The sequence below is a fragment of the Hyalella azteca genome, unplaced genomic scaffold (genome assembly GCF_000764305.2).
Source record: "Hyalella azteca isolate HAZT.00-mixed unplaced genomic scaffold, Hazt_2.0.2 contig8701, whole genome shotgun sequence".
In the NCBI taxonomy this organism is placed as follows: domain Eukaryota; kingdom Metazoa; phylum Arthropoda; class Malacostraca; order Amphipoda; family Hyalellidae; genus Hyalella; species Hyalella azteca.
Genome location: NW_025938787.1, coordinates 237,358 through 262,490, shown reverse-complemented (window position 1 = coordinate 262,490; position 25,133 = coordinate 237,358). Strand labels below are relative to the sequence as shown.

The window sequence follows — 25,133 nt, the reverse complement described above, 5'->3', positions numbered from 1 at the left end:
CCTCTCAATATTTTGAGGTTGCAGGAACCCAAAGCGGAATAAGGTTGCTACATTTGCGTGACGTAAGAGCTGCGTCAAGGGCTCTAAACAACCAATCACAGAGGACTTCTTCTGTCTCTTATACACATCTAGATGTGTATAAGAGACAGGCCCATGATGGAAAACATTGTTGAAAATGATGCATTGAGAGACCTGTGGTTCCAGCAGGATGGGGCTACAGCCCACACAGCCCAAATGTCACTCAATGTTTTGAAACTCATGTTTCCCGGACGTCTGGTGTCTCTGAGGGGTGATTTGCAGTGGCCTGCAAGGTCACCTGATTTGAGCATTTGCAATTTCTTTCTTTGGGGGCATCTAAAAGAAAGGCTGTTCAGAAGTCACCCTCACACCCTACCACAGCTAAAGGGACGGATTATTGCAGAGGTTATGGCCATGCCTCGCCATATGTGTGAACATGCTTTAGGAAACTTCTGAGAACAACTCTAACAGTGTGTTGCAGCTAACAGACACCATCTTCCTGATATTGTTTTCAAAATATAAGTATTTTAAAAGGTATGTTATGCTAATCTTAAGGAAAATAAGCTTCCTTCTTTATGTACCTCCATTACTATTATTTCACCTCAAAACTGTTCAATCAGTTCTGCCCGACTCTGTATAACCTAGCTAACACATTTAAATTGTATATTGTAATCAATATATAACAAATAGTCAAATAGTTAGACTACTTATAGCCTTATAAGAATTAGCTAAGCTGCTAGCTACGTACAATGTATTGCACACTTGATGCCTCTGTACCAAAAACATTCAATTTATTGGAACCTAATACACACTAATAGGCAACAATTTTATATACCAATTTGTCATTCATAGTACATTTATACTAATCCATGAATAACAATACCTTAATATAAATTAAAGACTGAAACTCAATATTTTTAACTATATGAAAAAATAAAAAAAAATAAAAAAAATCATGATTTTTTATAAAAAAATCAAGTGATTTAATCACATGATTTAACCATTTTGATTTAATCATTGCCAACCCTGTTCACTTCAGTCACAAAATTGGCTGGGCATGAAACCTCGTAGTTTCCCTGGTGCAACTCTAACGTAGTGCCTTAGTTACTCCACACTGTTTAGACTTTAGTTGGCGCTTCATCAAAGTTGCAGGAAACAATTATCATGATGGCAAACATTTTAATATTCTGAAAATCTGACTAAAAAATTCCCTACAAATATTTTAGAACTAAAATGGTTTAAAATTCGAACAATACAATGTAAGGACTAACAAGCAGAATTAAGTAGTGTTGTTGCTTTTGATTCCAGATTACAGCTAGACGGCTTAGCTTCTTAGGTGTAAACACGTAATCATTCACGGCAGAGCATAGTCTTGCATTGAATCTTGTTATAAAACATTCTCAATATAATTCTATCAAATATTTACATTCTGTATTAGAATAAGATAAGAAGCTATGACATGGGATTATGGGAATACTCACATTTTTTTATAACTGCCAAGTCTTATTTAGTTCCAGCTGTTGTACAAAGTACAAACGAAAGTGCGAGTCGAGAGTTGTCGCTGCACAACCACACACTGTAACAGTGTAACCCAATGAACACAACTGAAAGCATGATGCATTGCTGCTAGATCCAGATCAGCCCGCTCTTGATGCTTTAACGTTAGTTCGTATCTAGCAGCTGCCTCCTTGTTACTCCTTCCTGTGTGGTTTCCCTACAGCTACACATTACCCCAGTTCCCAAAAAAACCCTATCGAGTATCGAAGGTGCAGTGTGCAGTGATTCTTCATGGAATCTGTGAATGTGATAAAGTGAGTGTTACGTTAGCTCAACATACGCCACCACAACTCTTTACAACAGAGACATAAATTTGCATAATTTAAGTACCAATGTGTTGTAGGGAGTAGGGACACTGAATTTTAGCGAGCTGCGAGATTTCCAAATCACTAAAATTACGGGCTTGCAAGCCGCGAGAGTTCATATTCACAAAAAAATATGGTTTTTGAGCCACAAAATTTCACAAAAAAGTAGATTTCCTTTCCTGGTTGATAGTTGACACTTCACCAATTGACCTTGCTATACTAAATAGTGATAAACTGTTTGTGTAGAAAGAATAGGGTAAATGCACCATATTCCAACATTGTGGATAATTCCAACACTTCTCAACTTATTCCTTTATACTAAACTTTGTGTTACTTCCACGCATGCATAGATGGTTGAAATAGTGATGTCATACTATTGCGTGCCACATTCACACAAAACACAAGGTCTGGCAGGAAAATGTTAAGATCTTCAGAGCAAAAGTCCAAGTCAACTAGTGAGGACATCAAAACATGTGTCAGAGTTGATAGTTTACCTTGCTCTACCAAATAGTGATAAACTGTTTGTGTAGAAAGAATATTATAGTTTGAGACTTTTAAACAAGTCTGTGAATATATTAGGAATCCTTCAAGTATACTTGTATTTGTTGATTTTAAGTGGTAAATAAATTAATAGATGATTAAGTTAAGAGATGGTTTTAGGCACATAAAAATTAATTCCTATTCAGCTTGGAATCAGACACACACAGCTCGTTCCGAGCTGTGTTCAAAATTAAAAAAAAAGCTTAATAGCTCCTAATTAAGCTCCTTCCGAGATGTGTCGTATTCCTATATAGCTCACACAGGGCGTTGGAATTATGGATTAGTAAGAGTTTGAAGCGCTGTCGCCTGTCGGAATTAGTCTCACAATATGCCGAATTTAGTCACACACAGCATTGGAATTCAGGGATTTTGTAGATTTGAATTCTAAAGGCTTTTAAATAAAAATAGCAACAGTTTGTGACGTTTAATTGTTGCTGGCACATAGTGTGGTGTTTTGAGAGCAACTTGAAGCAATCAGAACTCGAGTTGTGCATACAATGATCTTTTTATAGCCATTCATTTCTTGGTACCGTAAAATGGGGTTACTTTGATTGGCGGGGTAACTTTGACCACTTTTCATTTTTTTAACAAAAACCCCCAAAACTCAAAAACGATTCGACATAGAAAAATTTTGTCATTGGCCATCAAAGGCCTAATACTGAGGCTACGTAACACAATAGAAAGATTTAAAAAGTTTGCATATCTAATAGGTTAAAAAATTAAAAATGTGACCCACAAAAAAGAGCTATTATTTAAAGCCTGTCAGAGTACCCCCTCCAATTTTTTTTATTTTCCATCACTTTTTTTATATTACATCAAAACTATGAGAGGCAGGAGCCAGCAATTTATGGTGAGTAAAGCTAGAGTATAGACCTGTATTTTGCATGTTTCAATTTAAGTTTAACTTATCTAGTAAAAAAATGGCATCATTTTGAAAAAAAAAGTTACCCCGTCAAAGTTACCCCATTTTACGGTACATCCTTAATGTGTCAGAAATGGTGTGTTTACCCTAGCTATTATGGTTTGAAACTTTGAGACTTTTAAATAAGTCTATAAATATATTAGGAATCTTCTAAGTATACTTTTATTTGCTGATTTTAAGTGGTAAATAAATTAATAGATGATTGATTTGAGAGACAGTTTTAGACAGGTAAAAACTAATTTCGACACGGTGTCAGAATTACGACACACAGCCGTGACACAGGGTTCGTATTCCGACACAGGGTGTCGGAATCACAATTTCGAAGCGCTCTCGGAATTAGTCTCACAATATGCCGCATTTAGTCACACTCAGTGTCGGAATTCGGCGATTTTGTCAATTTGAATTCTAAAGGCTTTTAAATAATTATGGCAACAGTTTGTGACGTTTCATCATTGCAGGCGCATAGTGTAGTGTTTTGAGAGTGACGTTGTTGCCGGGTGGCTTTTGTGGCTTGTGTAGCACAGCCTATCTGTGCTTATTTATCCTTGTTATTTGCCTCTGGCCTTGCTTTTACCTCCCCCTCAATGTCTTTGTACTCTTCTGTTTCAGTCTCTGTTACAGATATTCATTTATTTATAAAGCTGAGCCAAATGAATGACACTCAGCTGTGTAACAGAGCGGTCTGACAGTCCTGACCACTCGTGCTTAGCCATGCTGGTTAGTGAATGTTCACCCTTGTATATATATATATATGTTTTGTCTGTATTTAAATTAACTTGTGTTTTTGTAAATAAGGCATTGGTTCATGATTTATTATGATTCTTTGATTCATTGCATTAACTACTGCATTTTCTCATGATTCCTATTTTAAACAAATAGTCAATATACTTAATAGTCTGTCATTGCATTGTCAACCGTGTTCACCTTGCAAACCCTTTTGGTTCTTTGGTTTTACTTAACTTGGTTTGATTCCATTTAATTATGACTATATCCCTTGCTTGCTTTTTTAAGGTTAACTGATAAGTCCCTTGCCGTTACTTTACCTTGCAATGCTTGATTACTAATTAATCATTTCAATCACAGCCCCTTAAATTATTCATCCTTTGCTATTTTATTAATTTCATTTATTTTTTACAGCTGGCACGGTAATGTCAAGTCCAAATTAACCCGGCCTGTGCTCTTTCCCTTATTAGTGATTTTTGGATTTTATTTTTGCCTACCTCAAATCTGAATTTAATCATTTGATATTGTTCCTAATAAAATTTAAAACCTTAAGGCTTTCAAACCTTCAATTTAGACAAAAATTAGCGCTTCCACAAAGATTTATTCATTCTCGTTGTTGTGGCCCTTCCTGTTAAAAGAGGGGTTAAATTGCAACTCGCGGTGTGCTGAGACTCACACGATAACAACATAAACCAATCAGAACTCGAGTTGCACATACGGTGATCTATTTATAGCCATTTATTTCTTGCTACATCCTTAAGGTGTTAGAATATGGTGTGTTTACCCTATTTTGTTGAGTCCTATGGTCAAAGAAGAAATAATATGCGTTTAAAAGTTACCGTACTTTCTATTTCTAAACCTTTCATAACAGCTATGTGTTTTTGTTTTACAACTTTTTAGTTGAATTTCCTTGCAGAATCATGGTAAATTAAGACTGAATAATGCATTTCTGTAGAAAATAATTAAATATATGTTAATTGTAAAAATTCTTTAAGCGGGATTAGAGAGTCCTGGCCAGGGTGCAGAGGTTTAAACCAAAGCGTCGCCAGCCATTTTCAAGATGCATTGCTGGGTAATTTTTAATAAGAAAGTGTTGCTAACAACTTTGATAGTACCGTATATCCCTTACTATCCATATCCATGCACTGCAACACTTAGGCTCATTGCAACTGATATCCAGACAAGCTTCACTGCATCCTGATCCATCCAACCTGCCGGAAACCTTACTGTGTGTGCTTAACAAAAACTAAGCGCATGGGGGCTAGAGATGACAATGAAACAAAGTTAAGTTTCCTATATTCATCTTTTGTTTATTATTTCAGTGAACTGCTATGTGGATTATTGCATAGGCATATGAAGCTAGTGGTCAGGGAAGTTCACAACCAAAGAGTGACATGCCTGATATGCAGCCATTAGCCCCCAGCAGTTTCGTTCAGTGCTGCCACAAAAAATATACAAATGAATTCAATATCATAAATATTCCTAATGGTAACAAACTAACAATATTTGTATATAGATCTATTATATTTATAAAATTTATTATACATTTAATTTCTCCATATATATTGAATATATCTATCAATTTATCAATTCATAAATTTTGGACTAATAATATAGTTTTAGGTCAATTATCATTTGATAATATGGAGGGCACAGCCCATCTATCAATTGACAAAGATGTAGCAAGCCAGCATGCAATATATTAAATTTCTTCTATTATCTATTAAAAATTGAAAATCCATTATTGTGTAATTAATAAGTTTATATATCTATTATATAATTATTCAAATTAAATATAGGCAATACCTTCATTTTAGTTTGAGGTCAGAGGGCAGAGTTTGGCCATGTCAGTCTCTGAAACTGTCTGGCACACACCCACACAACTAAGTGGTACTGAGGACTTACGTTTCATAAAAGGCTGAAGCTGGTGCAATCCGCTGAAGCAGGTAAGTGGTTCAAATGGGGCTCAGGATAACATGCGGACATGGAGATCTTGGCACCTTACTCCCATCAAATGTGACAACAAAGCAGTACCAAAACTCTTTTCATAGCATCCTGGGATACTGATTACAAATCAATGGCCACAGGAGGGCTGGTCACAGGATGAGGTGCTAAAGAAGACTGTAGATAGTTAGCCAATTGGCTTGAAGTTTCGTTCCATTCAAAGGGAATCCCAAAACCACAAGCCTCTAATACCTCAAAATTGCTAAGGTAGTGCCAAGCAATTAATGTAATTTATATGTAACTTAGTATTGAAATGTATTATAGAATGAAAATTATAGTTTTAAGTCAAGTTTTATCTTAGGTTATTAATGGATTCTATGCAAGCTCAAAGTTAACTTTTAACAACAACCTTAAAACTGTACTATTTTTGAAAGCACTTGTGGTAATTTCTAAAATGCAATAATTTCAATCCAAATGTGTTGGAAAGATCTTTTGAAGGTGTCAATTTTGCTGCTGATGCATTGCCAAAGAACTTACAATATTCACCCACTTTCTGTACCCTGCAGTCCCGGTAGTATATGGTTGCAACTGAAGGGACAGATATTGCAACATAGGGCTGCAGCACTGTGGCAGCCTTTCTGTTGCTGACTTGCTGTTATTTGTTAAAATGTGTCTTACCTTCAATGCTTGGCCCTGCAGGCAAATTTGGAGTTGGGGATCATAGAAATGCATAATTTTCACCAATATATTTATTGTGAAAAAAAATTATTTTCAGAAAAAAATATTAGCCTACTATATATATGTTAGTATTTGAATATCACAAAATTCCTTTGGCAAACAAGTGCACTAGCTTATAATGACATATCATGAAGTTCCTTTGGCAAACAAGTGCATGAGCATATAATGACATGTAACAAAGTTCCTGTGGCAAATGAGTGTACTATCATATAATGACATATAACAAAGTTCCTTTAACAAACATATGCATGAGCATATAATGAGATATCACAATGTTCTTTTGCAAAACAAGTGCACAGGCATATAATTACATATAACAAACTTCCTTTGGCAAATGACTAAACTATCTTATAATGGCATACCATTTCACAATAAACAGATGAAAATAATTAACCTATCACAATAACCAGGTAAAAATAAATTCCTTTGTAGTTAAGATAGGTGTAGCAGTTACCTAGGTAGCAATTTCTTTACTACAATTTATTTCTTTACTACAAGCAAACAAAAATGGAATCATTCATTATTATCTATGGAGAAAGTTTATCACTGATGAAACTCTTTGAAGCAGTTTCTTGTGGAGTTACTGTAGAGATGCACTTTGCAGTGTTGACATTCTACAGCAGGTCTTGCTTCTTCTCTCTTCTTCAAGCACACTTGGCACCTGCCCCTGGACACATTAAACTGAGGCCAATGTACTCCTACATTAGATAATTTCACTGATGCTGGAGTCGAGAAGTAACTCTTTCTATGTCTCTTGCAGCTTGCTGTTGGCTTTGTTGAAAATGTCAGGAGTCCAGTGCCCAGAGTCAATGTCAGGAGTTTCTATACAGTATGAATGAATTCACTATGGACATGTTGAGCAATCCAAAGAAGATCCAATGCCACCATTTGATGTTTTTCCTGCAGATGCCTTACAGTTAACAAAATTGGTCATGCCTGTTGACCCCTCCCATGTGTTCATTGTAGTTTTTGATGGCAAGATGACACTGCACAATTATTTTTTGACAATTTTTTTCCTTACAGGAAACTGTTGAGTTTTCAATTCCATGAAAGTTTGAATTCAGATTAACTGCTTTGAGTCCATTCACTTGAAAACAGTTATTCCATCAGTCTTAGATTGATAGTCATACTGACCTCTGGTCAATTTCTTATCTGATTCAAGAACTGGAAAATCCTTTCTGTTGGTCCTTATTGTTCCACATGCTTGAATCTTGTTTGCTTTCAAAGTCTCCAATAATGTATTGACAAGAAAAAAATTCAAAGAATACTTTATGATTCTCGCCATGCATTTTTTCAGTTGACTTTAGGACAACATCAGCCCCAAGTCCCAGTGAAGCTCCTCTGCAGGGAATTTATGAAGTACTTTTCCCATTGTATATATCAAAGTCATTCACATAGCCTTCATCTGCTAAGCACCAGACTTTGTAGCTTCTTATGATTGACTTTAGCGGATTGTACTGTTTCAGGCTGCTTCTTCCCTTTGTTGCCGGGGTACTGTCTCCCGCCACAGGCAAGGCAAACTCATCACCTACTTTATGAAGTTTCTTTGGCAAGAACCCAGTAAGAATTGGAAAATGAAAGAGTAACTCTAATTAAAGTAATTATTTAAGACGGGATTTTACATTACAAATCTTTTATTACAAAACAAGGGCAGAAGACCCTGAGGTTAAATGGTTGAGGCTAATAACAAGGATTGAAGCAAGGGCCTTACTTACCACTTGCAAGGACCTGTGTAAAGACACTGTGTAATGAGATACCCAGAGCAAGAGGTGAGTGGCGCATGTCGAATGAAAGGAATTCAGAACAATTCAGTTAAAATGTGGATTATGGAGCATGGGCAGGCAAGGAGTTGCTGAACAATAACTGAAAAGAAAAATGAAAATGTTCAACAGTAAACAGCCCACTCAAGCCTATTACTGTAAGAAAGTTGTTGAGATAAAACTGTTGCCAGGCAAGTGGATAGATGCTGCTTAAGGTGAAAGTGCTCCACAAACCACCAACCAGGCCAAACATAAACCAATTCTTCCCTCAATCTCTAAGGAGTTGTGGGAAGCAAAAGGATAGACTAAATAAGAATTATAACACTCATGAACATAACTTCAAAATCATCAGGGCAATTGAATAGTAAACAATTGAATGCTAAATGAAAGTGGAATAAAAGTCAATAATTCTAACCAAAACTGAGGTGACTATGGAACAGCAGCATTGAGCTGATTTCTAGAAAATCTGGAGTAAAATTCATTTGGAATACTAAGTAATTCTGATTAAGCCATTTTTAGCAATTAAATAGTTACTGAAACCAGTTTTAAGCGCATTAACTAAAGAATATTGCATACATCCCTACTAATACTCACTCTTCAGAGTGATGCAGGAAAACCTGTCAGTTCTGGCAGCATACTCCTTGATGAAGTTAAACGGGGAATTCACTTGGAGAATTGATAATTATAGTAATGGGATTTACTTCAATGGAATTTACTTTAGCATATTGTCACCCCTTAGTGCAGCTGAAACAAATAGAACAAAAAGACAAAAGTGAATGCATGTAAAAATAAATAGGTGACAAAAATTACTATGCAATAAAAGGCATGAGGGTTGAGTGACAAGGGATCAGAGGCCTCACAGCAACAATACAACAAAATTAGATGATCATGAATAAGTTCATAGCATCATGTAATGTTACAACCTCATGCCTCCAGGACATCTCAGTCCTGCCTCAACCAGAGGGATGAATTAGTCCCACTCACATATATGTATATTAAATCATTGTAGGTGTATTACCCTTGATAAAATACACATCTGTCCACTTACCAATACTTTAGCATTAAAGATTCCAAAAAGCTTTGATTTAAAAAAAAAAGATCATCTCACAGTTTTTTATATTGGCAGAGAAATAAAATGAGTGAAAAACAAACGTAGCCCATCCAACAGTCACTTGATGCTCAATGATGTTTGTTGTGGTGCTAACCAGATGTTGCTATTTTTGGTGCACGAGTGTTTCTTATATGTCCCTGCAGGTAGCTGCACCTCAAATTGTGTGCTGTTTGCAAGGTTTACTATGGTAAAACATTGAGCGGGCCATCACAGTCCCGTCAGTCACGAAAGGGTTAAAGACGACATTTCTAAAGAATCCAGTGTCTATGATGTTACACATGTACAATGAATTTCTAATTTTATTTTTGAATATTGAAAAAATTAATTTTTTATTTTTTTTAGTGTAAAAAATTTTAAATTTTCAAAATTATTTATTCTGTCAATTGATTTGTGCATTGTCTCCAACTTTATGCAAGTATGCAAATTTCAGATTGATTGGACGGGTAGAAGTTTGTTAAATACCTATTGATTATTAGATTTGTAGAAGACAAAATTAGAATGATTTTTTACCAACACTTCTCTTTAACTTCATTCAAATTTTTTTATTATAAAAAAATTAAATTATGTATTCTGTCAATTGATTCATGCATTGTCTCGACTTTATGCAAGCATGCAAAATTTCAGATCATTTGGGAAGATAAAAGTGTTTTAAATATAGATTATAAGATTTACAGCAGACAAACAAACAAACAAGAAATGAAGTTAATGAAAAGTGTTATAAAATTGGGTAGAAGTTACCTGTGAAGTTAAGTAAACAAAAACCCCTGTGAATTTGGCCATTTTCACCTATTTGCTGCCTTACTTCAAATTTTGCAGTAAAAAAAGTAAAACCAAGTTTTTATCAGTGATTTTAAAAAATCACTGGTGAAACTATCATGAATTTTTTGTGACCCATGATTTTAGGAAAATTCAGCCTGGTATGTCAAATTAATGTATTATTTGAAAACTTCAAAGCACTATGATTTGAAAGCTCTGAATTAGTTCCAAAATAGTTTTAAAACCAGAAGGGCACTGAGTCTAATAATAATAATTTATGTTTAAAATAAAAAGTCTCTGCAATAAAGGAAATAATCATTCATTATAAATCCAGCTATCAGCTATGTTACCTACGTGATTTAAAAATGCTACTTGAGTTGTAATAGAATGCCTCATCCTCAGCATTTGCAGACAATAAAAGCTGTTCTATTGCAGTCACAGTCAGTCACAGAAATAATGTCGTCAAAGAATTGTCAAAATGGACAATTAGGGATAAGGAAATGACTTTAATGTAATATAAACACATATTATTGCCAACCTGACTTTAGTATTTCCATATGCATGCTCTCATTAACCTGTTAACCTTAATTATGCTTACAGAGCTGAACCAAAATCCAGATGAGGAAGTCAACTGTGTGTGTGTAACAGAGCCCTACTTAGAGTAGAGCACCCAACTGCTTGATCATGTTGGTGAGTAATTCACTTGTAAATTAGTTCTATACATTTACACTTTTCCATACATTTCCTTTCAGGCTTTAACATAGTTTTTTTGTACATCTTTCTTTAATTAATTGTTTAATATGATTTGTCTTGCTTTTAAGTAGGAAAGTTGTTCCTAACTTGCTCATGAGATATTTATTTTGTATCAATTTCAGCTGTCTTTTATGACTATTTGCTACTGGTCTGCTGTTCTAATTAATATTCTTATTTTTGCCTCAGATATATAAAACCTTCTTGGTCACTAATTCTTTTAAACCATTATTATTTATCTTGCTTGAAAGGCCAAATTTTGCCTGATAAATTACATCTGTTTGGTTTCTTACTTGAAATGCTAAATTAAATTTCAACTTCAAGTTGTGTTGTGCTAATGATTTATATTTATATATGTCCTGAAATTATTATTCTTCATTGTTTGTTATCAATTAACAAAACTAACTTGCAGAGATCACTAATAACTTGTTTAAATCACCAATGTAGGTTCTTTTTATAGGATCTTCAAGGATCAGATTCCATAGCTAGCTGTGAAATTGTGGTTAAAATTGTTGAGGGTAGCTGTGAGGTTATGAAATGAAAGATTGTGGATGCAAATTTCAGTCTTGATTCCAGCAGCTTACTGTCAAATTTCTGCCAAGAATTGGCAACAGGCCAAAAGTGTTCAGATATTACACTCTGATTCCATTATACTGTACAATAGTACATGAACTTTCATTGACAGTTCCATTATAATATAATAAAAGAAAGTAAATAAACTATAATATCAATATCAAATAAATAATAATAGCAATGAAAAAATTTCTGTTGATATTTATGTTTATTTTCTTTATTTCTTTATTTTTATCCAAATGACTTAACTGTGAGCCATGCCAGTTATTTATAATAATACCAGGCTTGTCTACTCATGATATGCTAGGGTTGCCAAATCACATCATGTTAGTTTTTGATGTACCTATAAGTTATTATTTAAATCATAAAGACACTATAAGCAATAGTTATTGCTTAGAAATGCTAGAAGCACATCCACTTATTGTGTGCAGATTGAGACCTCCTCATCAGAGGAGAGCAGCTCGGAGGAAGAGTATGTTCCTCGGAGCACAGGCCAACGCAGCAGCTCTCAAGGCACCTCCAGAGGAAAGGGCAGACTTTCTCAGGGTAGCAGTCAGCAAGCTTCCCAGACAGAAAGAGGTATATTGTCACATACTCTTCTGATTTGAGTTCCCAAAGAAACCGACCAATTGAAAATTTTTATTTATAACTTCAAGTCATGTAACTTGCTTTACTTGCTATACTTTCAGAATCTATCACAATGACATGAAATAAAAAAAAGTGACCACCAGATATCTACTTCATATCTAAATTTCATTCAGAGAATTTTGCACTTTTGTTTAGTTCTTGGGTACTGTTTAACAATTTTGGTCATCATTGCTTGTAAGTTTATCAATGTTACTTTAAATCTCTTTATACAGTTGAAATGTCTTTTTAAATGAAGTTTAATTGGATTTTAGCTGTAAACCACTGAATTTTACTCATTTTTTGAAGTGACTCTGTTGTAAGTTTTATAATAATACTCCTCTATAATTTTATGCCCTAATGAATCTTTTATTCAACATTTACAAGTAAGGTTGTTGCTTAACAAATATGTAAGATGTATGATCTAATTTTATAAATAATTCATTGTAGCAAATGTATCGAAAATATGTCATTAATGTAGAACAATTTTATTTCAAAATATTCAAATTTGCACAAACCATTTATTTTCGTTTCCAGACAATATTACCCAACCAAACTATATAACATGTCATAAAGAATCTTTTCTATGAAATTAATGCTGAGCTTTTATAACTGCAGGTAGCATAAGTCAAGCCAGTAGCAGTCAAGCTTCAACAGATGTGAGTCAGGCTGAGCTTGCACGATGTGCAGGGCTTGTGGCCAACTACTTTCTGGCTGCCGAGTGCAAAAAGGTAATTAGCTTTGTAGCTTCTTTGTTGAATTGCAAAGTTTGAACTTGTAATATTCCATTGTGGTATCTTCTATGTCGACATAAATTTGTCATAAAATACGTACCAAATTGGCAAGCATAAGGATATAGTACAATCAGGGTGATTTGGAAATGTTCATTAAATTTTTTCTATATGTGTTCAACTGGAAGTACTCACAAAATAATTTTAAAATAGCAAGCATTAAATATAATTTATGAGTTTAAGTTTGATCCCACAAAATTTTTATTAAATTTATCCTGCTAACATGTAGTTTTAATTCTAGTAAAGCCTTTTAATACCTGTACTTTCTACCAGGCTTTTTTTTTCATAGAAATATATTAAGACATCATCCAAATGATAACAGCAATCATTTTACACGCAGTAATCACTATAAAGATACCTACCCTAACAAAATTTTGATACATGCCCAACTCTGAAATACGTGCCTCTTAGGCAGAGGTGGGCAGTAGCTCGCTACATGTAGCGGTAGCGGCGCTACATTTAAGCAATTGTAGCGGTGGTAGCGGTAGCGCCCGCTACATTTAGAGCATGTAGCGGTAGCGGTAGCGGCAGCTACATTTCAAAGTAGCGCTGCCCAGCTCTGCTCTTTGGACTCAGGAGCAAAGCAATCAGCTTCTCTATGTCCGCTTTGCCTCTGGGCTTAATTAAATGGCAGCCTTTGAGCAGCTTGCATGTTTGGTATGACTCGGCTTGGCCTTACCTTGTCATATACTTTCAGGCGACTATAAAGTTGACAAAAAAAATATTCTGGCCAGAAACTGATTTCGATCAGGTAGCCAAGTACACTCAGAATAACTTTGCGCCAAGTGTAGCGACTACTCAGCCGAAACCTGCGCTGTCCCTAAATTTTGATAGGGAAAGTACAACACTTAAGTAAAACTGCAACTCGGTAAAACTATTTTAACTACCCAATATTTAACATTATCTTATTTTACATATGTGCACATGAACTTTTGCCAAATCTCCTAAAGAGTTTGTAGTTTAGTCAGATGGTACTCCAGCTTTTAGATCTGTTACCAAACGCTTAAACTAGTGATACTTATTATCACAGATTATTATTGTTCTGGTATATACTTGTGCAGGTACCCGTGAAGAGAAGTGACTTAACGAAGGTAGTAGGCAAGCAACACAGTCGCCGTCTGCCTGTCATCGTACAACAGGCCTCATCAATGCTGGAAAAAGTTAGCTTTCTTTTGTTCTTAAGCTTTTTCCATTCAAAATTTTAGTTTGATGAATAAAACAGGGGCTGAAGATGAATAAATTAAGCAATTTAAAGTTGGGAAAGATTGGAAATTATTAATTATATTAATTACCTCAATTCAATGTATTTTGTATGTAAGTTTAAATTTGTTATACTACAGATTTCAATCAAATTTTTTACCCACTTTGTGGATAACCAAAATGACCCACGTCTAACCCAATACTGTAAAGATGGCAGCTTTTTGAACCACATGATATTCCTCAGTTAATATGTAATGAAAAAAATGAACAAGTTAATAAAGCTCAGTTTGGAAGTTTTGACAATCCTGCTGCTAGAAATTAATGGCAAATTATCAAAATATATTTTTTTAATAAAATATAATATTATATTAAATATAATATTATATTTTAATAAAATATTAATATTTTTTTTATTCTTCTTGCTTCACTATTTCAGTAGAATCAATTTTTTATTTCAGTTGACCCAATTTCTCTATTTCATCTTTTAAGCTACTCACTGCTGGCTATGTTCACTTATTAAACTTTGAATAATTGATTTTGTTCGCATGCGCAGGTGGGAATTTGATTTCTTACTCTTTATTTCAGGTGTTTGGATATAAAATTCATGAACTAGGGCAGCGCAAAGCAAGCTACATTTTGCTGAACAAACTGGCCCCGCCCATCAACTGCACCACAGGTCCTGACAGCAACACTAATGATGCTGACGACGCTGACCAGGACAGGTGGGTTAATTTGTGAGCCTTATGCTCGGGTGGGTTAATAAGCGGGCCTTATGCTCGGGTGGGTTAATAATTGGGCCTTATGCTTGGGTGGGTTAATAATTGGGCCTTATGCTTGGGTGGGTTAATAAGAGGGCCTTATGCTCGGGTGGGTTAATAAGTGGGCCTTATGCTCGGGTGGGTTAATTAGTGGGCCTTATGCTCGGGTGGGTTAATAAGAGGGCCTTATGCTGGGGTGGGTTAATGAGCGGGCCTTATGCTCGGGTGGGTTAATGGAAAGTGGGTCTGATGCTATAAGTGAGATAAACTTATTGCCTACTTAAAGTAGGTAAACCCATTCCCTACTTAGAGTAGATAAACTTTTTACCTACTTGAAGTATGTAAACTCATTACCCACTTAAAGTAGGTAAGCTGAGTAGTTAAAGTAGGTAATTTAAGTAGGTAAAGTACCTACTTAAATTAGATAAACTCGTTTTTTAATTGAAAGTTTTTTATTTAGATTTCTCCACTAACTTGACTAAGGAGTAACTACAATTGGTGAAGGTGAATGAATGACTAGTTCTAGTACCTGATGGTATTAAATGAAAATATGGAGCAGTAAATTACACTGAAGAATATTTAATCAGCTTATTGCTGAATTGAAATAGAAAGTTTTGTAAATTCCATAACCATGTATTTTTAACGCATGCTGGTTGACAGAGGCCCGCTTTAAGCTTGCCAAATATTTTTCCACAATTTTTTAACTGCAATAGAAGGGATCTTCTTGTATTGTTTCTACACTCGGGCTGCCTCCTATCTTCAGGAAGTAACATTCTAACAAAGTTTTGTTGCGCAGAGACCAGAGTGCATTGTTAGGGACGGGCTGCCTTCTATCTTCAGGAAGTTACATTCTAACAAAGTTTCGTTGTGCAGAGACCAGAGTGCATTGTTAGGAATGGCAGATGAACCTGGCAACGAAAGCGATGGCCTTATGTTCGTCATTCTTGCTGTCATCTTTATGATGGGAGGCGTTGTTGAAGAAGGTGAATTTTAATCATATGCAAAATTTTTTACATATTTCCCTAATATGTTTCTATATTCATTAGCTACTTGAAAATTTCTTAAAGTCACGTGAAGAAGAACCACAAGTTAAACTACGTACAGAACTAGGAAAAGTCATTGCCTTGTACAAAATGGCATTATGAACTCCTGCATATCGAAAAAAATAAGTTATTGGAAAAACTGTGAAACTTGGCAAAAACGATATCAAATAAATCAACACTGAAGAATTTACTTGACTTCATCTATTAAAAAATAGGGTTCAATTTGGGATTTTCGTGTGCATCTTGTCCAAATTGTTTGGGCTTCATTCGTGACATTTTTTTTTTCAAAATTTGCCGACCTTAGCGTGCATTAACAGATGTAAAGCTGTTTATGCACAGAGGTACTGAGGTGCATTGGAAGGCACAACTTTAATACTTCTCTTTCCTTAACATGGAATGATACAAGATGGAAAGCTATTTTAGACACAATTGCTGTGCGCCTTTCCTATAAATGCTCCTGTCGGATGGCTCAATGAGAACCTTGATATTGATACTGACCGAACAACTGTATAAAACACATGTTTATTATTGAATGTTTTTCGATGTATGTCATCCATTTAATTATTTGTTGTTGACGTCATTAGCTTGCTAGAGAGCCAAGGAGGAAACGCATGATGCTCAAGGCATAATTTTGTAAGATAATTATCTCTTTAGTGTAATGATAATTCATATTTCTTATGCCTTATTCTGATTTATTAGTGAAATGAACTTCTGGCCTGGGTTCATCCTTGAAAATGAGGAATTTGTAAATTTTGTTGTAACTTTGTAAGCTATTTCTATAATTGGGTTAGTTAGTATATTCTTTATATATTGCCTTGACACATGCAGTCTTAAACTAAACATTAAATTTTCACAAGCAATTTGCTTTGTTTTCCTAAACTGATGATTGTTGCAGTGACGCTGCTGTCCTTCCTCAAGTGCCTTGGCGTCTACGTTGAGAGCGCCGACAGTCATCCTGTCTTCGGCAGCTGCAAAAAACTTCTCGATGTAAGAGCTAAATATGATCATGTTACTCATTGATATCATAGCAACTATTGCATAATTAGGTAAATTTTGGATGGTATTGCTGGTCAAAATTTGACTTTCAAATTAAATAAAAATTTGAAATAATTCTCGAATGGTAAAAATGCATAAATTTCATAAAATTTTGTGCGAGTACCTCGAAACGATCTAATTTAGTTTGTGCTTTGCTCGGCCTCACTCACCCATCCACGTGTCATGAAAATGATGAAATTACTACCATTTCAATAAATGTCAAGCTGTTGCTCACCAGAAAACTCTGAGGTGCTGGTGCAGAATGACGACTTCACGACGTGTGTTGTGATGACTGACTTTCAACAATCGTTTGGCTTATAACAATCGTTTGGCTTTTAACAATCGTTTGGCTTTTAACAATCGTTTGGCTTTTAACAATCGTTTGGCTTTTAACAATCGTTTGGCTTTTAACAATCGTTTGGCTTGTTTGCAGGATTTGGTGCGCCAGGATTTCCTGGAGGTGCTGGTGCAGAAGGACGTGGAGCCGCCGCGCAAGGATTACTCGTGGGGCGAGCGCGCTCACCTACAGCTCTGCAAACGCACCTTGCTGCAGTTTGTCTGCAAGGTTTGTAATCTTATTTGCTCAACCCTGTGGTGTTTCTCTGCAAGGTATAGTCCAAGTCTTCTTGTCATCTGCAAGGTCTGGTCTAAGTCTTCTTGTTTCTCTGCAAGGTCTGGTCTAACTTCTAAAGTCGTCTTGTTTCTCTGCAAGCTCTGGTCTAAGTCTTCTTGTTTCTCTGCAAGCTCTGGTCTAAGTCTTCTTGTTTCTCTGCAAGGTTTGGTCTACTAAGTCTTCTTGTTTCTTTGCAAGATCTGGTCTACTAAGTCTTCTTGTTTCTCTGCAAGGTCTGGTCTAAGTCTTCTTGTTTCTCTGCATGGCCTGGTCTAAGTCTTCTTGTTTTACTGCAAGGTCTGGTCTAAGTCTTCTTGTTTCTCTGCATGGCCTGGTCTAAGTCTTTTTGTTTTTCTGCAAGGTCTGGTCTACTAAGTCTTCTTGTTTCTCTGCAAGGTCTGGTCTATGTCTTCTTGTACAAGTCCTACTTACTTAGAGCTCTGGTAAGTCATTCGTGAGGCTCATGGCAGAAATGGGTTCAATGGCACGGCACAGCTGCTTCGGTTAATGAAATAGTACAAGGAGTGGCGTTCGAAAATAACTTCACATACACTCCAGATCCGCAAAATACGATCATAAACCATAATTTCTTACCCATGTACAATGTATGGCAATTGCTCAATATGAGTAACGTAGCTCTTTGTCTTGGGTAATAAGGGTTGCTGAAAAATTCACCAAACTTCGCTCCTAGCAATCCGCACGTGCTGTGGTCATCTCCGATGGGAACATCTTTGTTCTTCAGAAGACCCACTGTGGTCTGTTTTGGCTTTTGACTGGGCATTCTATAGAATTATTCTGAGTTCTACCAAATGGCATCACTGCTTGCTCCAGCATCCTTTGAGAAAGTTCTTGGAATAAACTATTACTCCTTCCTTTACCCCTCCGCCGACGGTCTGCGCGTTGATGGTAGAAACCTTCCATTTCTAATTCAACATCCAATATCTCATTTCTTAGATGCGGCTCTGTGAGTGCCACCTTAAAGAAGCATCATCGTTTGCCATCTCTTTGATCACGTCAATCTTGTGACGCGCTCCGCGTGGGAAGAAAAGAGCTCATGTTGGGCAACAAAATGCAGACTCCCACTTTCTTAGTAATATTTATCTATCATTATACTTTTTTATCTGAACACTTTCTTCATCTGTTCAGATATATGGAGGAGGGATGCGGCCTGAAGACTGGACAGATCACTGGAGCAAGATCGTCAGTTCCACTTCGGGTGGTGGCAACAGCGCTGAAAGTATGGACGTGGACACTTCTTAGCAAGACGCTCACGACGACCAGGGAGGATTGAACGTCTCTGATAAAAAGACGAGTGGCGTGCCCTGGTCTATTTCATGTATGAGTGGCGTGAGAGTTAAAAGATGGAAGGTAATCGGTGTCTCCACTCATAACTGACATAAAGGCTGAGCGAGGGGATGAGTGTGTGTGGTGTTAAAAAAAGTACCAGTGTCTCAAAGTTGACAGTGAATTAGCATTGGGGATTGATTATAGTTGATCTCATATTCACGGGACCAAACAGCACTATGAATGTCTCGTAGAATTTCCGTGGCCTTGCCCTCTTCCCTGCCTGTAACTTTGTTGTATTAATAATTATCTCTAAGGTTAGTTCGTACCCAATGCAGTGTTTGTTTTTGTGTACATATACTGATCGATATTATAGACATTAATTCTTAGGTGGCAACTCTGCCTCAAGGAGGATAATATGTTTAGTAATAAATGACCACATGTTTGCAAACTAATAACCCGGATAAAACGGCCAAGGTCTGGTCTAAGTCTTCTTGTTTAAGGTTAAGGCCTTGATCAAGACATTGCATGTCTCTTGATGGTCGCTTCAGAGCTCCGAACGCTCATTCTGACGCAGGTGTCATTTGATCATGCATCAATACGTTGCTTTGCTACTTATCTTATTCGTAATGATCTGACTGTCATGTCCTTGACAACATGGCTGATGTTCTCGTGCCACCATTGCTGCAGGTTAGGAGCCTCTGCCCCGTTTCCTCTGATAGGAATTTTTACAATCATAAGCACCACATTCCCACACTTAATATTTTCAGTATACATTTATTTACTATTGATAAGTAAATGTGCTAGTACAATATGACTTTTGAATTCCTGAGACTAATTGCTTACTCATTAGCACAGCACGCTTGGGAGCGCCCACATCAGGATCAAGAATTTAAGGTTTATGCTTTTTGAACTTTAAATCTGTTGACTTCATAGGCGGGTGATATGAAAACTGAGTTTAAAACTCATATTTATTATAGAAGAGTATAAATGTTAATATCCCACATTATGCTCGAATATTTCTATGTATGTACCTTTCTTACAAAGCTAATTAAAATAATCACATCTCCTCAAATTGAGGAAAGTATATATGAGATTATACACCATTTTGATGCAGGCGTCAACTTAAACTTTGGTGAAAACATTACAGGAGATTTCTTCACTGGTAATCTCGTACTTCGGCGATATGGACGAGGATATGCGACCCGCCATCGGCAGAAGATATGAAATATAAGAAATTCAGTTGACTTTCGGTAGTGAAACTTGCCGATAGCAATGATTTGATGTATTATCAGAAATGTGAATCGTCCATGCTTCCAGCAATTTAGTGATTTGCAGGAAACGGGTACAGATCCTACTTATTCTCATTACATCATGATTCAAAGAATTAAAACTTTTAACGTATCCTTACGGTATCAGGCCACTGTATCCATCGCCATTAAAATTAGGATCCATCAGAAAAAGCTTTCAGTTTGCGTTGATTGACTAGAAGGTTAGATAGACTAAATATCACCGTTAGAATCCTCATTACAAGACCGTTTGTTCGCTACGGTTAATGACAAACTATTTGTGACATCCGACAGTAACACGATCGTTTCGTCAGTACCGTGTAAAATAACCATCTTAAAATATATTAACGACCTAAAAAACATGATTACTGCAACATCCACAAATAGAAAGTGTTGACGATGAAATAGAAACAGGTTCAAGGTGATGAAGTCAGGTAAGGCTAGAAAATATTGCCTCTGAACAACAGCCTACAATAACTGATGACAGAAGAGGGGATTTTCAGACTATCCCTTAGAAGGGTTGCGCAGCATAGTAATCCTGAGGGTCGATCACCTTCGCCCCGCCAAAATAATCCAGTAAGTAAATGTGACGTATGGCTAGACGCGCCACAAACCAGCCGTGATCTGCACACACAGGTTTGCATGTAAAAACGTATCCGATACTCAATTGCAGGCATCCTGGAAAAATGTAGCCATACTATGACTCAATATTGAGCGTATGACTCAATCTAACAGACTGTTAAAAGACAACTCGAGTTTGCTCATATACAATTGCCATCCTTGAGCACGTGCCACTGCACTGATTGTATAATAATTTTTTTCGCGTATGTGTGCAAATTATTGCAATTTCAATATACCTAAGCTTGTATAAAATATACAAATATGCCTGGTATACTGGTATATTTTTATAACTATACTAATATAACTGGTATACCAATATGCCTGGTATACCGGTATATTTTTAAACCAATACAATATAAGTGATATAAAATATACCAGTCATAAAATACTCCCAGGATTCCGACCTTGAGGCCAGTCTTGCATCTCAGGATGACGGGAGAACAGAGCTTGCTGGGCAGCCGCAGCCTCCGCAGTGCCGTTTTTGATCTGAAAAACTCCTCGCTTACAGTACACCAAATTGAATGTTCTTTGCAGTTACGCTCATTTGTAAAGTCAATTTTGATTAGAATAGGAGAAACTGGATACATCCATGAAAGCTTTTTTAGTTTGATACCAGTCATTGCAGAAAACTTAACTTACTAGGACGACGTTGGAGCATGCCACCTCGACAATGACTCTCAACAGTACACATTCTACACGCTAAGTCGCCATCTCAGCTTGAATACATCATTATGCATTCAGCACATCATCAAAGCTTGAAAATGCAACGTGAAATTCAACATATGAAACGTACAACTCATTATGTCAGCAACATAGCTTGATGCTGTATGTTGCCTCTTAACATTAAAGACAATAGGTCATTAATGACACTAGGGGCCATACTTTCAAAACTCGCTAAGTGGACGTAAGTACTTGCGCTCTATTTTCTTGTCTATGATTGGTGGATTTTGCTTGAAAGGCCGTCAATGATTGGCTGCTGAACTTACTACGATCTCTTAACTTTTTTTGAAAGTATGGGCCCTGGTCATTATAGCGCGCCACCTTGACGATCTCGCCGGTGAGAATGACGTGAGCGCACACGGGGTCCTGAGGGTCTAAGCGACGCTGTCTGCAGTAGCTCGACTGCGCCAGTGACGCCGTCAGCGACGCGCGGGGATCAGCCTGAATAAGAGCAACTATGAGAATTCATAATGTACAAGTAAAGACTAGGGTAAGAAATAAATCATCTCTTCAACTTTAATGTACGGATAATATTCAAAGAGTAAATTCATTCCAAACCAGGAATTCGATTCAATCTTCTCTGCACAGCAAACTGATGGTAGCTATCAACTATGAGTGTGATACAAGTTCCATTTTATATAGGTACATAAATTACATTGGATGTCTCGTACAACATAAAAAAATTCAACATACTCTTTCAAGAAGTTATACTAGTAACTATCACAAGTGTGATGTATCTTTCAACTTCAATACAGCCAAATTACGATGAATGCCTAATTCAATTAAACAAGGAGTGCCAAATTCTTTCCGAAACTTGAGCAATAAAGCCAATCAAACCAAACATCATCACAACTTTCCCACCTTGAGGTCATGAACGCTGAGCTCCAGGTCAGTTAGGTAGAAGTAAGGGTTGCCTGTTGAATTGGAGGTGATGCCATCACTGATGCTGAAGACGTTGGCAAATGGATAGCCAGTAATATTGGCATGTGTTGATATGGTGGCCAGTGTTGCCCAGTCTGAGATGTGGATGATGTATCTTGCAACAGCTGCGTACTGCTCATCCAGGACGAGGTTAATATTATGTGGTGAACTATCAAATATTACATTTAACTCATTGACTACAAAGAGGTATATAAGTCAAACTTTAACTCTTTCAAAAACTTTATTTCAAATAGATTTGACCACACAGCTATGAATGAGGTGTCACACTACATATTTTTTGGGCTGTAGAAAGGATATGGTCAAGGAAAATGCATAATAAATTTTAAATTTCTGCAAATTATAATAACACAAAAGAGTTGAATTTTGTCACAGTATGCTGGGGAAGTTAGGCAAATGAGCAATTGTAGTAAAATTGGTAAAAAATATAGAATAAATTAATGAAAAGAACAAAAGTTGGCAATTAAAAAATTAAACCAATTCTTCTGTAAAAATATGGCATACGAATTGAAGTATTTTGCACACAAATGTCCGACAAATGAACAATACAGGCTCTATAATTAAAAAAACTAGTATATAAGCAAGAAGGCACACAGAAAAAAACTGTGTTCACCTCTGTATGGGGAGGTGGTGGTGGATAATGGTGAGCCAGGGCTCCATTATCAACAAATACTCCACCAAATCCGCCTGATGGGAAGCAAACCTGCAATGATATCAAAGAAAAATAAAATAGCCAGAAAAACAATAGATAGTTCAATAGAAAAATATTTATACTCAACAAAAACATTTCATAAGGCATATTCAGAAGACATGCATCCTCTTATCAACTAGGAGACTTACATCAAGGAGTATAGCAAGCACCTTCGTTCAATGTCTAACATTCATTAACCCACCTTCCACACAACAAGAGCAGAAATTCCAGTCACCACAAACAATATGAGTGTCACCACTGCCAGGCCGCAGCCTGAGTGGCGCTTCCGGCTAGATGTTGGCCTTGATAGGCCATCAAGCTCATTATACTCAACTGTCATTATTTTCAATGAGCAAAATCTGATGGAACAAAATGCCACCACAATTATTAAAAGATATTAAAATCCACTGAAATTAGATAAATCTGTCAAATTATTCATTGTATTGTTTTTTTAATGGAAAGTGCACATCAATTAGTATATACCAGTTTTTACATCAAGAGCACAGGGTAACCCTAGTTCCTGCCCACAAGAGGAAAGCACAATGTAACCCTAGTTCCTGACCACAAGAGGAAAGCACAACATAACCCTAGTTCCTGACCACAAAAAGAAAGCACAATGTAACCCTGGTTTCTGACCACAAGAAGAGAGCACAATGTAACCCTAGTTCCTGACCACAAAAAAAAGCACAATGTATTGAATGTAATCCTATTTCCTGACCACAAGAAGAGAGCACAACATAACCCTAGTTCCTGACCACAAAAAAAAGCACAATGTATTGAATGTAATCCTATTTCCTGACCACAAGAAGAGAGCACAACATAACCCTAGTTCTTGGCCACAAGAAGGGACCTAGTTCCTGACAACCTGACCTAGTTCCTTTGAAGTTTCACATCAAAGTACATTTTGTATTTTTTCACGTTTGTATAAATTATTGGATGCTTTTCTGAACATTTGTGTGACATCATTGCTAGAGAAATATACTTCACAGAGATTTTTTGTAACAAATTTATGTAAGCGCAACCTAAATTGTAACTATAACATTAAATTCAACTTTGATGTTAATTTAGTTTGCATACTGCAAATATTTGTTTTAAGCAAAATATAATAAGTTGTGTTTAAAAATTACTTTTAAAGACAACAATTCTAAAGGGGCCAGTGTCTCTGATATTACACATTTATAATGAACATTTCTTCTTTATTTTTAAAAGAATTATTTCTTATTATTTTTTAATAATTATTTTATAAATTTCTTACTTTATTTTTAAATATTCAGATATACCCATATATATTTTTCAATTTTCTAACATCTAAAATTTTATTTTTCTAATTATTTAATCTATCAATTGATTCAAGCATTGTTTCTAACTTTATGCAAGTGTACAAAATTTCAGATCAATTGGACAGGTAGAAGTGTGTTAAATATTGATTATAGGATTTGTAGCAGACAAACAAACAAACAAGAAGTGAAGTTAAAGAGATGTGTTGTATAAAGAACCCTCATTGGTATAAAAAAATATAAAACTATTTTATTGTAATTATATTTAGACACACTATGTTTTTGGAGACTATATATTTTGAGACTTCAGGTTTGATGTTATTTTTGGCATAAATCAGTTAAAAGTCTATAAAACCAGTTTTAAGAACATTATTCATTACTAAAAGCCTACAGTCAAGTGTGTGAAATGAGGGGAGCCAAGTCTGCTGACTTTTGTCTGTTTTGTCATGTTACCAGTTGATAATTCAATTCCTTAAATAGACTCAAATTTTATAATAATATCAATATCACATCAATAAGGTATGGATATGGTAGTTCATATCAATAGAGGA

General features: G+C 35.9%; 2 protein-coding genes across 5 annotated transcripts in view; one reads left to right on the top strand and one right to left on the bottom strand.

Moving 5' to 3' along the window:
• LOC108675970 (non-structural maintenance of chromosomes element 3 homolog) overlaps nucleotides 1-19,857 on the top strand; it is a 22,798-nt gene extending 2,941 nt beyond the window's left edge. Inside the window, exons 2-11 of one of the 4 annotated variants that reach the window (XM_047881712.1) lie at nucleotides 8,214-8,307; nucleotides 10,975-11,064; nucleotides 12,129-12,276; nucleotides 12,940-13,052; nucleotides 14,174-14,272; nucleotides 14,898-15,034; nucleotides 15,944-16,053; nucleotides 17,009-17,100; nucleotides 17,582-17,713; nucleotides 18,908-19,857. In XM_047881712.1, the coding sequence (XP_047737668.1) occupies nucleotides 11,059-11,064; nucleotides 12,129-12,276; nucleotides 12,940-13,052; nucleotides 14,174-14,272; nucleotides 14,898-15,034; nucleotides 15,944-16,053; nucleotides 17,009-17,100; nucleotides 17,582-17,713; nucleotides 18,908-19,021 (951 nt within the window). In that variant the 5' untranslated portion in view covers nucleotides 8,214-8,307; nucleotides 10,975-11,058 and the 3' untranslated portion in view covers nucleotides 19,022-19,857. Of the gene's footprint in view, nucleotides 1-3,245; nucleotides 3,271-3,950; nucleotides 4,060-8,213; nucleotides 8,308-10,974; nucleotides 11,065-12,128; nucleotides 12,277-12,939; nucleotides 13,053-14,173; nucleotides 14,273-14,897; nucleotides 15,035-15,943; nucleotides 16,054-17,008; nucleotides 17,101-17,581; nucleotides 17,714-18,907 lie in introns of those variants that run through there. The other 3 variants (XM_047881714.1, XM_047881713.1, XM_018164027.2) reach the window with 3 other exon arrangements.
• A 145-nt stretch (nucleotides 19,858-20,002) lies between these two features.
• LOC108675971 (protein CREG1) lies at nucleotides 20,003-23,732 on the bottom strand. The gene is made up of 6 exons (XM_018164028.2): nucleotides 23,508-23,732; nucleotides 23,228-23,317; nucleotides 22,537-22,728; nucleotides 21,997-22,116; nucleotides 21,360-21,441; nucleotides 20,003-20,958 (listed from the first exon to the last, which is right to left on the bottom strand). Exons 1-6 carry the CDS (start codon nucleotides 23,643-23,645, stop codon nucleotides 20,846-20,848), a joined length of 735 nt encoding a protein of 244 aa, XP_018019517.1. The 5' UTR covers nucleotides 23,646-23,732; the 3' UTR covers nucleotides 20,003-20,845.
• Between the last annotated feature and the right edge of the window lie 1,401 nt (nucleotides 23,733-25,133).

What these genes read in the sequence shown, in the direction of transcription:
- LOC108675971 (XM_018164028.2), bottom strand. Translation starts at nt 23,645, where the DNA reads ATGACAGTTGAGTATAATGAGCTTGATGGCCTATCAAGGCCAACATCT. An exon ending in CTGCTCTTGTTGTGTGGAAG is followed by an intron (nt 23,318 to 23,507) that starts GTGGGTTAATGA and finishes ATATCATTGCAG; the next exon opens with GTTTGCTTCCCATCAGGCGG. An exon ending in TCACCGGCGAGATCGTCAAG is followed by an intron (nt 21,442 to 21,996) that starts GTGGCGCGCTAT and finishes GGAGTTTTTCAG; the next exon opens with ATCAAAAACGGCACTGCGGA.